The sequence below is a fragment of the Colossoma macropomum genome, unplaced genomic scaffold (assembly GCF_904425465.1).
Source record: "Colossoma macropomum unplaced genomic scaffold, Colossoma_macropomum, whole genome shotgun sequence".
NCBI lineage: Eukaryota > Metazoa > Chordata > Actinopteri > Characiformes > Serrasalmidae > Colossoma > Colossoma macropomum.
The window spans coordinates 8,923,863-8,939,017 of NW_023494801.1; the positions used below are offsets into that span (position 1 = coordinate 8,923,863).

Consider the following 15,155-nt stretch of genomic DNA (forward strand, 5'->3'; position numbering starts at 1 on the left):
GCTGTGTTTAGATCATATATGTGTGTAATAAAACTTTGGGCCTACCAGGTGGGCCCTGGCCATCTGAGGGGTTAATACAACTCCCTGTGTGAAATGCAGCACGGAAGCTTTGTTGTACTAAATCTAATCTTTCTTGAATGAGCTCGCTCGCTCTCTATTTTCAAATCCCTCTGAGTGCTGCTTTAAATAAAATCAATTATAATCCTGGCCTTGCTTTGAAAAATCTTTAATTGTATCATTTAGCTTAGTCATTGTAATTAGTAGCCTATATGCTCCCAGCACTTAACGGACATTCGGCTGACACATTCTCATATTTGTCTCAAGAAGCACTTCACATAGTAGCAAAGAAAAAGTTTGCATAGCCCTGTTTTATCCAATTAATTATAATCGGAATGCAACATAATGTTTTGATCAGTTTCATCCCTAGTTGCACTGCTGCTACATGAAAGCTTTAATACTCAGACACCTACTTTAGGTATGAACTACAAACCAACTTGTGCAGAGTTTAGACAGACATAAGATCAAAGTTTGACCTTTCCTTTCCTTGTGCACAGGGCTGTGTCTCGCATGGTATAATCATTTGCTTAGGGACCCTGAGCCACAAAGGACCCCACACGTATGTAGTCATTGGTAAATGTTTTTGTGTCACTCATGATATTGGTGGAAAGTATTGGCATCACTTTACTTAAGGACAGCATTCATAAGACAGCATTAATAAGACTACATTTACATTCACACATTTGGCAGATGCTGTTATCCAGAGTGACTTACAATTTTTAGGAGTCTTGCCCTTATTAGTGTAGCTTAATGAGTTTCCGTTGGGGTCAGGGAAACTGAGTTAGTTGTGTTATTTCAATGAAATTAAGTTAGTTGTCAGATTTACTTCATAAGTGTTTGTCTGGTCAATGCAAGTCAACATCTTTCCCATTGGCTCCTGATATCAATTATTTGCATATTGTTTTTCTTGTTTTACTCACCTGCTTTGTCCTTCCCCATGGCCTACCTTCCACTCTGGATGCATCTTTCTTATACATCATGGTTAATGGCCTAGACACTTACTGTTGGCTGTAAATGCAAGCTACTCTGTAACCTACTGCTGAGTGTAACTCTATAACAGCTCGATATTACCTTGATGTAATCTAACTTAAACCTGTTAACTTTGTTATTTTTCTACTTTAATTAGTAAAACATAACCATATTAAGGTTTACTTGATTTATTGAACTCATATTCACCACAGGAAATGGGTTATTGTGTTATAAGCTGATTTGTACATTATTTGAAGTTTCCAAACGGGGTCAAACAGTGACTACCACAACCTTCAAGTCACAAAGGAGGACAAACGCCTTATAGGCATCACTCCATTATGTGACTCATGGGTGTTGGAAATTGGACTAGAACAAAACTGTGTAGCTCCTTGAGAACCTGACTGAAAAACTTTGGACTTAAACATTAATAAAGCCGCCCGCGGAGCGTCTCTCACCTCGTTGGCGTTGATGCCGTTGTTGACGGACCAAGTGGTCTGGAAGTACTCCAGCATGCGCTGCTTCAGCTGCCGAGGCAGACGGTGCACGCGGATGAAGTCCTTCAGGTCCTTCATGCGTGTGTGGTAGAGAGAACGGCGTGAGTACATGCGCTGGATGATGGCTGTCACGTTGCCAAACACCACCGCGTGCATCAGGGCTGCAAGAGGAACATAAGAGAGCTTATAGAACATATAGCTGCTTAGACCTTATAAGGTTAATCTTAATTGCATTTATATTGCATTTATTACTGTCCGTATATATATGTGTGTTTATGTGTGTGTGTGTGTGTGTTTGTGTGTGTGTGTCCCAAAGTATCCAGACATAGCTTGTATGATCTCCAAGTAAAAGCATTGCCGATAGAATGGGATGCTTTGGAACAGCCACACATTAGCCTAGCATGAGTCACCATGCCCAAGCATTGTCCTCTGGAGTGATGGAGCGCCATTCAATACTTCTGGGATGAGTTGGATCCAGAACTAGTCATCCAACTTCAGTACCCAACCTAACAAATGCTCTTGTGGCTGAATGCAATCACATTCTCTAGTGTAAATCCTTCCCTATTGACTCCCTATTACATACCCTTGATTTTAGAAGAAAAGCTGGATGAGCAGTTGTCTACAATCTCTTGGACATGAAGTTTATTTAAGCAGAGAAAGTCTGTGGAAAGTGCAAATTCTAAACTTCTAATCAAAACCATTTGTGTAGTAAGTAAAAATGTAGATTTTTAGTGATTTTAATTTGATTTAAAGTTACTGTTGTGCATACAGTCTTGTTTTAAGATGTTTTTTACCATTGAAACAAATGCAAAAAAGTTTGAAAAAGCTGGGGTTTGATTCCCTGCTCGGGCAAGCATGCCATGGTCCTACATTCGCCTACCTCCGTATGATGCACACATTTGACTAGTATAAATTTGCACCACTTTTTTAAGTGAAAAGTCAAAGTCAGCTTTATTGTCATTTCTTCCCATCATAGATGTATTAAGAGAGGAAGGCAATGTCATTTTTTCCAGACAGCAGCAGACGACAGTATAGCAAAGCATCAGCCGCAGACTAGACTTATGATTAAAATGGGTTAAATCAGATGTGGTAGAAGAAACACCATATACAGTGCAGGAGGACCCCTGACCAGAACTGGGAACCAGACAGATGGTGCTGAAGTTTATGCATTAACAAGTAACATATTAAATTGATTATCTGCTTCCTGCAACAGATGTTCACCACTAATTAGTTGTTACGGAGATTTATTTCAGTTATTTCAGTAAATACTCACCTCCGATGAGCATGGTGCAGATGGAGAAGATCTTCTCCGCGTCGGTGTTAGCGCAGACATTGCCGAAGCCCACGCTAGTCAGACTGCTTAGAGTGAAGTAGAGCGAGGCGATGTAAGCACTGCGCATAGAAGGGCCACCGACTGTGCCGTTGGTGTAGGGGGTCTCCAAACGCTTCCCCAACTCCTGCAGCCAGCCTGAGAGAGAGCAAAGGGAAGGTCTAGGAAAAGAGCTAAGCTGCCGTTCATATAACTACAGGCCAAAAGACTGGAAGCAATACTAACTTTGCAAAAACAGATCTAATCTAATGCAAGACCATGTGCTGCCTTACAAAAGCAAAAAAGTAGTCACTACTAGAGTCTCAACTTCAAAGTAAAATTCCAAAAAAATAAAGATAGGAAATCTGTAATATAGATGACAATCTTAAGAATTTTAGAATTGATTTCCCATATTTAAAAATGCAAACTCTTAAAGCAATAAGGCATAAGAGGCTAAGTGTTACAGTGATGTTACCACTGTTAGTAGGTGTTGTTAGTTCTGATGCAAAATAACATAATACAACAGGATAAAATATATCAATGTTCAACAAATAATTTCATTTATAGTAGCAATTTTCATTTATTGATAACTCTTGGAAACATATGATGCCCTCTGTAACATGCGTATTAAGCCTTAACAACCCAGTAGTTGTTTATTAATCTATTTAAGCTGCTTATTACTACATTATTAAGGAGTAACAAGAGTGAATTATGCATTTTTATTTGGCCTTAACAAACCATTAGTTGGTTATTAGCAGGCTGCTCAAGATTACATTATCAAACAATAACAAAAGTGAATAAATAATGGTTTCTAAGCCAAAAGCTGGTAACTAATGTATCAAGCCAATAACATTCACTGCTTATTACTTATGTACTTACTACATTATTAAGTGGTAACTATATGCACAAGACATAACTCACATACACAACATATCATCACTGTCCAAAGAAAAACATGTATCTCCATTGTTGTCAGTTTTTACTTTTCTACATCATTTGAGCTCAACAGCTGCCCCTTACATTCTGACAAAAAATTCATGATGAATGGACCAATAGAAATGCTCCAAAATTGCATGGAATAAAATCTATGCTGTCTTCTTCAAACTCACCATTTTGAAGATACTCGTTTCTTTGGACAGTGATGATATACACATGTAAGCTTACCGATGTCCCAGGTGAGCGGGTCGTTGCTGGCCAGTTCTTTGCGGCCAATGACGTACCAGACACAGGCAAGCCAGTGGGCAAGCAGGGCGAAGACAGACATTAGAAGAGTGAGGACCACTGCGCTGTACTGTGAGTAGCGGTCCAGCTTCTGCAACAAACGTAGCAACCGTAGCAATCGCACTGTCTTCAACAGGTGTACCAACGACGTCTGCAAGACACACAGCGCTGATCAGATTAAACTGCTAATTGCTAGTTCTGTTACACCAGCTAACAGATTCTCACATTGGCCAGCATCGCACTGAGTGATGGGGGGAGATAGAGGAATGTTTTACCCACTCAGAGAGAACAAGGCCAGTTAAAGTCTCTTGGACTCCCAGCCACAGATGGCTCTGGCATCACCAAAGATAAAACTTATGATCTCCCAACAGATAAAGGCTATGTGAGGCTAAAGTTCTCCCCATGCTAAAAGCCTTCATGCACTCCATTCTGATGAATCTGTCTGAGCAAAGCATGTCGACTTATATAGTAATCATATAAAGGATAAAGGAAAGTAAAACAGAAATGACAGGTGTGTTTATGTAATTTTTTTCCCAGTTTTTGATTATGTTTAAAATGATGTTTAACTATTGTAAATTGCTCTCTGTCAACGGGTGCTTTTCCAGGGGCTCTTTTAAAACTGCCTTGATGAAGCCTCCCATTTTTGAAAGAACTACACTGGATATCTGTATCTTTCAGGACAGATTTTAAAGTTCTGCTAATAGTTTTTAAGGCTCTAAATGATCTTATAGCACCGCTTACATCACAGATTGTCTGTCTGTTTATGTTCCAACATGTGATCTTAGATCTGCAGATACTGACCTTCTGCAAACACCTTCCATAAACTACAGAAAACATGGAGAGACTCTTTTAGTTATTCTGCTTCTAAACTGTGGAACTCAATTTAGCCTGTTATTAGACAGTCAAGCTCAGAGCTCACTTTTAAGAAACTTTTGAAAATGGAATCTCTTTAACTTAGCGTTTAATTAAAACTCTACGTTGTGTGGTATTAATCTTTTTAAGCTGATTTGTGTCATTTTCTTGTATAGTACAGTTGCATCTCATCTGGTCAAACTGGGGATGCATTTTAGTGAAAAGTGCTAAAGTTTATCCAGATACCATCTGGACACAAAACACATGTTAATGCAAGGTGTAAACAGGCTCATAGTTCCTCTCAGTGTCTCTGCCACCATCTCCCTGGGTGGTGCTTATTAGGGGTCTGCACCCACATGTCTGGAAAGCTGCTATAGGACAGTGTCTAATGTAAAACGCACTGGCATATCATCAGGACAAAACTTTGTATCTCTATTTCTCCCGTTTTTTTTTTTTTACATCACTGGTAAACACCAGCTGGTCTTTACAGTGTGTGAAAATTCCATAATGAATTCTAGACAAATAGAAATGCTCCAAAAATACTTGAAACAATTCTTACTGTACCTTCCACTGAAAATTAAGAGGGTTTTTTTTTTTTTTGCTTCTCCTGGAGTGACCCTTTTGGACACTTGGTTTTGTTCTGACAGCAACAATATAGAAATGAAATTTGACTGAACTCAACTTCTGTCACGTATTCGGCCAGCTAGCCTCAGAACTACGATTCCCAGAATCCTCCGCCTCATCACCTGACTCCGGAAAGATCATCAGCAGCCTATCACCGCTCTAGTTCTCCTGAATATTGATCAGTTTCACCTGTATGTTATCTCACAGGACCTGTATTAGCCCGGGCTATAGTCAGGTTCAGTGCGAGGTATTGCTTTCCTAGTGAAACTACTGAGCGTTCTTTCTGGTTTTGATCTTGTGTTTTGACTCTATTTCTCGTTTTTCTCTGCTTTTCGGATTTGCCCTTTTGGTACTGTCGTCTGGTTTGTTGGATATTCGGTTTTTGACTTTCGCCTGTGTTTTGGACTCTGATCTGCCTTACCCCACTTTGTTATGATCGCCTTCTGTGTTTTGTTGCTTACGCTGGAACTGACTCATGCCTGTGTATTGATGATGATATCTCTGTTTGAATCCCCAAGTAAAGCTTTTTCACTGTTTTACATCCACGAGCGTCTGCTTACTGGTCGCACATTACAACTTCATTGAAGTGAATCTGAGAACTGTATTCTGTACAAATATGGTGGAATAGAGTACAGAACACTGGTGGTGTTATCATCGAACATTGAGTAAGGTCTTCACTAGGGCCACAGCAAAGTATTAGGACACTGTGAACCTTCCTCACCAAATGTCAGTGTGTCTATATACGTCATAAAGCATATTAGATGACACAAGAGCCTCCAATCTTAAACTCAAGTGTGTTCTGTAATAATTCAGTCATGCTGAAAGATTCAGATGATGGCTCATTTTTTCTGTCATGTAGCATTTTCTTACAATAGTAGACATATGTTGTTTTCAAAAGATTCCATGAACATGAAATGATTTTCAAAGTAGGAAAGGTAGACTTAAGAAAATAAACCTTGTGCAACCTTTTGTTGTAATATATTATTCAGTTTTATCTAAGGAAACCCACAAAGCCAACAGGGTGAGATATTCTTTAACAAAATAAATGGAAAACATGAGAGACATCAGATCTTTAACTGAAGCAAATTTAGTCTAAGAAAATACAATCCACCTGAGTGTTCAGAAAGTGGGCAGAAGAAATCCATCTAATCAAGAATGTCAGTATCTGGAGTCTGATAGACAACAGTGGAACTGGATTTTGTGGTCAGATGAGACCAAAATAGAGCTTTCTAGAAAAAAACATAGTTTTGCTACAGAAAAGATAGTTTTGCTTTTTTGTAGCAGATTGATCACTATGGAGAAAAGAACCTCATCCCCACTGTTATGTATGGTGGAGGATCTGTGATGTTTTGGGGCTGATTTACCTCCAAAGATCCTGGAAACCTTGTTGTGATACATGGCATTGAGAAGTCAATGAAGTATCAGGAGATTTTAATGAAAATCTGTCTGTGTCTGCCAGAAAGCTAGAACTGGATCATAGTTGGATCTCCCAGCAGGACAATGATCCAAAACTTACATTGCTCTGCTTTAAGCTTTAGCTCAGCTATAGCTGCGTTTCTCACATCTCTGGCAGGAAACCTTTCCTTAAAAGTAGAACAGTTTCTTGTAAAATGCCTCTCAACATTTGACGTTTTACGAGGCTGAAGTCAGCTTCTCATTCACTAGCTTCTTGTTCAGATTTCCCGTTCCACCTTAAATGGTGCCTGATTTGCCTGAGTTGAGCATCTCATAAGCTCTTATGCTCTTACCATGTGTCATTTTGATGAATTTGTGTAATATATATGACAGTATAGGTGGACTGTCATAGCACTTAGCAGAGTTCTTTATGTTGGATAATACAACTAAAACATTAAAACAACTAAATGAGTACATTGCATCTCCCTATTTCCCTATTACAAGATCATACCTTTAATCACTGACAAACACATGACAGGCGAATGTATTTGTGGAAAAAGCATGAATGCCATCATAAGGTCCACAGATAGATGAGTCATCACTAAGGCAATGAAACTACACTCACCCACACATCAACTCACCACTGAGACGTTGAATGCATAGAGGAGGTCAAAGGGCAGGGCAGCGATGAGGTCCAGGACGAACCATGTGGCTGAGTAGTGCAGGCAGATAGACCGAGAGTCATACACCACCTGACCCGCTGGCCCCACGTAGGTGGTGCGGAAATTCAAGATGATATCTGCAGCAGGTGGTATATAAAAAATGATTACATAAAGCTAAAAAGCATCTATAAAGCATTTGTTCATTCTGACTGCACTTTGTGAAAAACGGCTGTTTGAAACGCACAACACCACATTATACAGTTATTACATGTCTATTAAGCATCTATTGAACATCTTTTTTGATGCAGTGCTGAAAATATGCTTCATAATGCTGTTGATTCCAGCTGCAATTTGTTGAAGGTAACGTTGAGAAATGGCTGTTAGAAATGCACACAATGAAACACAGCTATTACATGTCTATTAAGCATCTATTAAACATCTTTCATGATACAGTGCTAAATATGTATTTCATAATGTTGTTCATTACAACTGCACTTTATTCTATTCATTGACTGTAAAACTGAGAAAAGGCTGTTTGAAATGCACACAGGGATACACAGTTATTACATGTCTTTTAAGCATCTATTAAACATCTTTCATGATGCAGCATCAAATTTAAGTTCCATACTGTGGTTCACTCCTGCTGCACTTTGTTCTATTCATAAAACTGAGAAATGGCTGTTTGAAATGCACAAATGCAATAATACAGTTATTACACGTCTATTAAGCATCTATTAACAATATTTCATGATACAGCCCTGAATATGTATTTTACAATTTTGTTCATTACAACTGCACTTTATTCTATTCTTTGACCGTAAAACTGAGAAAGGACTTTTTGAAATGCATATAGCGATACACAGTTATTACATGTCTATTAAGCATCTATTAAACATCTTTCATGATGCAGCATCATGTATAAGTTCCATAATATGATTCACGCCTGCTGCACTTTGTTCAATTTATAAAACTGAGAAATTACTATTTGAAATGCACAAATACAATACAGTTATTACGTCTTTTAAGCCTCTATTAAAATCTTTCATGATACAGCACTGACTATATATTTCATGGTGTTGTTAATTTCAACTGCACTTTATTCTATTCATTGAACGCAAAACTTGTGGCTGTTTGAAATGCACAAACACAATAAAGCAGTTATTACATATATATAAAACATCTATTAAAAATCTTTCATGATACAACGCTGATTATGTATGTCATAATGTTATTCATTACAACTGCACTTTGTTCTATTCATTGAATGTAAAACTGAGAAATGGCTGTTTGAAATGCACAAACACAATAATACAGTTACTACCCATCTATTAAGCATCTATTAACAATGTTTCATGAAACAGCACTGAATCTAAATGTCGTAATATTGCTCATTACAACTGCACTTTGTTCTATTCATTAAATATGCACACAATGATAGACAGTTATGACATGTCTATTAAGCATCTATTAAACATATTCCATGATGCAGCATTACATATAAGTTCCATAATGTGGACAAACATGATAGTACAGTTATTACACAAACACGATAGTACAGTTATTACAGGTCTATTAAGCATCTATTGAACATATTTCATGGGTTTCATAATGTTTTTAATTCCAGATGCACTTTGTTCTGTTTGTTAAAATCTGAGAAATGGCTGTTTGTAATGCACAAACGCATTAATGAATATGTAAAGAAATATGCTAATGGTGGTGAAAACACCATGTAGACAACACACAGTGCTTTATGAATATTCAGCACTCTTGATGTTTGCATATTCTGAATGTTAAATGCATGCTTATGCACAATAGATGTGCCTTTTGTAATTGTGGTCTGCATTTCCTGCACTCATTGTGGAGGCTTATTGTGAGATAAAACAAACAAACAAAAGCTAATAAAACCAAATGAAGACCAGTAATCCAGAGCAAATATCCCTTTGTGTAAAATGAGCCTGTCAGGGCTCAGCCAGTCAGAAATCAATTTAGATCAGCTATAATGTATTAAGGCAGTAATCCCTTTGAGTGTTTGTCTGTGTCTCTGGTATCTGTAGTCTTAGGCTTCCTCTGCTGTTGTAAGAGTGTGTGTAGAGTGTGAAGGAGGGGTTGGGTGTAATCATCACCTCGTCTTCACCTCATTTACACTTTTATGAGAAATGCAGCTCTGATGTCACACCCTGTATAAGTGCAATAGAGATATGAGTGGAAGACTAAAGATTGAAAATTGCACTAAGGGGTTTCTGACTCAACATACAGCTAAAGACAACTTTAACTGGTATAGAACCTTTACCTTTAAAATGGGGTCTCAAACTTGTACATCTCATTTACAGAAAATTGTCCATTAAAAGGTTTATTAAAGGGCTTTTAAGACCTACATTTTTCTTGCGTTTTACTTTTTCCCTCAGAGGTCCACTTTTGTCCACTTATTGCCTCCAGAGGCCCATTTTTGTGTGGGTTTATGTACACTGTAAATATCAAATGTCTGTATAGCTTTTTGAGATTTCTCTGGTGTTTGTTTTTTAAATTCAATAAAAAAGCAATGTCCTTTTTAAAAGGTGTTAATTTTTTTAGTACTGCATCTCAGGTACATCAACAAAACAGTTGAGCTTACTTCAAAGAGACCCTAAACAATAAATTAAAAAGCAAAACTAAAAAAAACAAAACATTGAAACCAATGAATGTGGTTGCTTCCTTACTGACATTGCTTAGATCTATTACTCAGTTCTTTCCTCTAATTTAGCCATTGCCAGTTCCCATGCTCAGACTCTATATTGTATCTTTAAAGGCTTCAGTACACTACATGACATTTAACTTAACAGATTATAAAAACACTGGGCATCTCACACTATACGACTGTTTTTGCAGTTTTTTTGGGGCAACTGAATATTGGGGATCACACACTAAAAAATTAGGGATCACATACTATTCAACTTTTAAGCTGCTGCTGAACAGAACGGAACTCACTGAACTTACATAAACTCATGCGTTCTCCTGTTAGGAGACCCAAATAAACAAAGGTGGCATGGCTTACTGTGGCTGTTTTCTCTGGCGTTTGCTCTGACACAGTAAAGAAGCTGTAGGTCAACGTGTTTAAGTGAGGGTCATGTTTTTAATGTGATCAGAGAGATATGTTTTTAGAGTTTTAAACGTACATAAACTCGATTGTGCATGCGCCTTAAACTCAGCTCATTAAAAAGCTTTGCTCCATTTTTCTTTGTTTACTTGCTGTATTTTCTTCTGTCACACTCTCAGTTTTCATCGGCTGTTTGGTTCAGATTGAGTTGTTTACCAGTTTACCTACTGGAGTATGCTCAGAGTCGGATCAATAAAAGCAATTTTTGGGATTGGGAGGCCAAAAATCTGAGTCTGTGCTGTTCGCCCACTACTCGATTCTTTGTCCAACTGTCGACTCCGACTGACCCAAAATCTGCAGACTAGAGCCCACTCACACAGACTCAGCCAGACTGAAAATCATTAATCCATTAATTCAAATAAACATTAATTGTGTATTTTTCTGGATGGAACAGAATGTGACTTAGAAAATTGACCAGGTTGGCCAAACTGTATGTAAATGAGCTCTGTTCTGATTGACTGTCCTGTATTGTGCTTCATTCAAAAGTCAGCCTGGTTTGAAACACTCCTTGTAACTTCAATGTAAATGAGCAAGTTCAAAATCAGCTGGGAAGCGAATGGTTGGTTTGAAACTTTTACAATGAGTGTCTTTACATGCACTCAATAATCAATCATCACAGTTAGATTTCTGCGGTTATCTGACCATTTAAATGGTCACGTAAACAGCACACTCCAGTTTCTTAGATCAGAGTATGGTCTAGAAGTCTAATCAATAAATCTGACAAAGAGAGCTAGATTTTAACTCAGTAATCAGATTTCTCAGTGCATGTGAACTCTTACTCGGATTTCTTTCGGATTTATCAGTGTTTATCAGTTTATATGTGCGAAACAAACAGCAATACCAGAAAAAAGCAAGCAGCGTTATCCCAGGAGAGCAGCAAAACACTTTTAGAGTGAAGCTGAAACCAAATACATGCTTGACAAAATGAAGGACATTAACATTTTTACGATTCAGTATGCATTCAGTATGCGTTGCCAATGCTTATTGTCATTGATAGGAATCTGCCTTAGTGTATTTATGAGTGTGAAAGAAAAAACAAGGACCCCTGCCCTGTGATCAAACTAAAATTGCAGAGGCATTTAACACAGCTCTAAACATCTAACACTTTACAAATCCTATTAGAATAAGAAAAAATATATAACCAAAAATATTAAAAGTATATATAATACATAAGCACATTGCTCCATAGAAGCCTTTTAGTACCTTTATTTTCAAGAGTGCAGAGAAAAGTGAGGGGGTAAAAAAGGAGGAGAAGTTTGGGTGGACACTAATTGCTATCTGTGTGGACAGTTAGGATGCTACCATGGGGCGTTGTCATGGCAATACATGTCAGGTGAACCACCCCAAACCCCTCAAACCCACACAAACACACTCACTCTCCCATATACTCACCCAGGATGAAGAGCATCTCCACAGCTATGTCGCTGACGATGGTGCTCCGGGAGGTGGAATCACACTCTGGGTCGTCATGGTTACTGTCATCAGGGGTGGAGAAGCACACATTGTACGGGACGGTGACGGCCACGTAGAAAGTCGCAAGGAGAATTAACCAGTCCCACAGTGCTTTGCACACACTATAGTGGAGCAGGATGAAGCGGGACTTCTGGACTGATGCCACTTTATACTCCGGTAAAGTGGGCTTGGAAAACACGTTCTGTGAAAACACAAGATGATTTTATGCTAGTTTTGAGATAAAATTGTTGAAATCTATGTGTCTTAGTAGTGAGTATATTTTGCCTGTAAAAATATTATATAACAACATAATAAACACAGTAAATATAACAAGAATTTCACATCAGTTATTACTATACTGGTTACTAGAAAACAGTTAGAAGAGCACAACAAGAAACTCTGGCCAACATGAATTTTTGTGTAACACATGCTGGGTAGTGAGAACACTGATGGACGAAAACACAAAAAGGCACAAATTTGTGAGTTACAAAACTCAATGGTAGGGGTGCTTTAACCTGCTCGTGAGGTCTGGAGCTACAGGTGGTGGTGGGCAGTCTAGCTCAAATCTTTAAAATCAATATAACTCAACATGACACAACTGAGATTCCTTTTGACCGAGGTGGACAAATTACATCACATTTAGTAAGCATGGAAAGAGGCAGTCACATGACTAACAATCAGCATCTGAGCTGTTTTGAATAAATCAGGCCAATCAACAACCATAAATATGAATGAGTATGAGGATAATCATTAGTGTATGTGTGTGGATGGATGGAGGGGAAATAAATAAATCTAGGATAAAAAGGATAGTAGAGGCCCTGAGTTACTCAGGGCATGGGATTCAGCTGAGCCTGTGCATTAAATCGCCCCTGCTCAGTGGTGACCTGATCATTTTAGACTCGTCTCTAGGCAGATATCTCTTCACATTAGAAAAAAAGATTTTCTATGTTCAGATGACCATGTGTGACAAAAACATGTCACTGTCCAAAGAAACTTGTATCTCCAAAATAATAACTTTACAAGAGAAGGAAAATACATTCTTAACTTTACAGGAGAAGAAAAAAAAAACATTCTCAACTTTCAATGTAAGTTAATGCAAAGAGGTTGTGATTTTGGGGCACTTCTGTTGGTCCATTCATCATGAACTTTGCACAATATTAGGGCGCACCATGTTTACATGGTATAGAAAATAAAAATCGGAGATATTTTTATTTGTACAGCAACAATATGAGTGTGTAGAAAATACAACCCACTAGAAACTGCAGTCATTTTATTGCTTTCCAGAAGAGTTTTATCACAGAGGTGTGCTAATTCTATGACAGACATCACCCTAAAATATACTAATGTAATCAGGATCAGGCTGCTGTCTCATAAAAAGTGTTATACAAATAAAAGTCAGTAGAGCAGCACTGACTATTTTTGTTACTAAGGCATTTTCTATGGGAAAAGAGCTTTTAATAAACATTGATGCTGTCCTGCCTCTGCATCAAAGTGTACAAAAATGGTCATTCATGATGGAGAATTACTGCAATGAGGACAGATTTCTCCACATAGTTACACACAGTGAAGCCAAACTGCATTCTCCAGCCTAAAGATAGCAATGAGAAGCTTCTTCTTGTATGAACGAGGTTTTAAAATCTTCAGATGAAGATCACAAAGGTGGATATAGCGACAGAACTTCAGACATCCGGTGCTGACATTTTCATTTTTACACTGGAAATATTAAAGGTCAAGTTTCTGTACTATTTCAAACACGCTGTGACAGACGTTTTAGTAAAGAGGAAAGACAAGAAAAGGCCTTTCAGGTATCAGAAAGGAACACAGCCAGAACAGAACATTATATGCAGAAAAAGGACAATGAACTGTGTGTCTTGACCCTTCGCTAAGCTCTTCCTGCCAATTAAAAAAGTGAGCAAAGCGGCGCAGCTCCAAGTTTGCAGTAGCCAGAGAGATGCAGCAACGTACGCATGTTTCATTAAATGTGAGAACAATCTAATAATAAGCATGCTGTCATGGTAACCTACATTTGCCAGCTTCCCTTTGCTCCTATTGGTGAACTGACTGGTCAGGTGGTACAGAACGCTCCGCCCACGCTCGCGTGCACGACTCAGATGTGAGCGGCTGGACTTCCTGTGCTGGATGCCATCTTCTGTCATAGCAACGACAAAAGAAGAACACACTTTAAGTAAGATTAATTCAAAGTGGAATTCCACCCATTTTTCAAAATTTCTTTCCTCACAATTTACTTCTCGAGATGTGAAGTCATTCAGAGTGGTTTTAATATAAAAAGAGTTCACTGCAAATGTACTCATGACTCATATTTCTGTACAGTGGTATTGACAGGCATCAGGGGTCACAAGATGTACAAAAATAGCCGTTTTATTTGCAATCCAAAATAATCTGTGAACCTACATGTGTCTTCTGAGTTTTTATATGGAATCTTAATGGCAGTAAAGTAGTCTATGGGTACTAGTTTGTCTTCCAACAGCCTCCATGTACCACTGTGCATATGCTTTACACTAAAATCTTATCTCAAAACCACTGTAAAATAATAGTTCAGACATCAAGCTGCATATTCGTAAACTTTTTATGTTATAACTTTTTGTGAGGGAACTTTTAGAGGCATTGAACTTTTCAGACGTCTGGTTCCTATCACCACCACTGTGAGCAATTCAGACTCTGGATGTTTCTCTAGAACAGAGTATTTCACTCTGAATGGCTTCACTCTGACTGATTAATGCACCCTTCAAAAAAAGGTGTCAAAAAGGGTTCTTTTGAGCAATACCACAGGAAAACACTTTTAGTTCAATACAGAACCTTTTAAATGATTGATTTCAAAGACCATCCACTCAATGGCCCTTTAGTGAACCGAAAGTGAAGAAGTTCTTTTATAAAAAGGACACTTCTGTCCCCTTTTTTTTGAAAAGCATGCTTGTACTTTGTAAAAAGTTATCATCTATGTACGTCAGGTTATTTCAGCTGACGTC

At 38.1% G+C, this 15,155-nt stretch overlaps 1 protein-coding gene across 1 annotated transcript in view; it reads right to left on the minus strand.

Moving 5' to 3' along the window:
- The window catches only part of kcnh4a (potassium voltage-gated channel, subfamily H (eag-related), member 4a), a 60,052-nt gene that overhangs the window by 12,507 nt on the left and 32,390 nt on the right, over positions 1-15,155 (minus strand). Inside the window, exons 4-9 of the mRNA XM_036590350.1 lie at positions 14,193-14,317; positions 12,109-12,370; positions 7,563-7,720; positions 3,994-4,201; positions 2,794-2,988; positions 1,482-1,681 (exon numbers count right to left, since the gene is read on the minus strand). Coding sequence (XP_036446243.1) covers positions 1,482-1,681; positions 2,794-2,988; positions 3,994-4,201; positions 7,563-7,720; positions 12,109-12,370; positions 14,193-14,317 — 1,148 coding nt within the window. The remainder of the gene's footprint in view (positions 1-1,481; positions 1,682-2,793; positions 2,989-3,993; positions 4,202-7,562; positions 7,721-12,108; positions 12,371-14,192; positions 14,318-15,155) is intronic.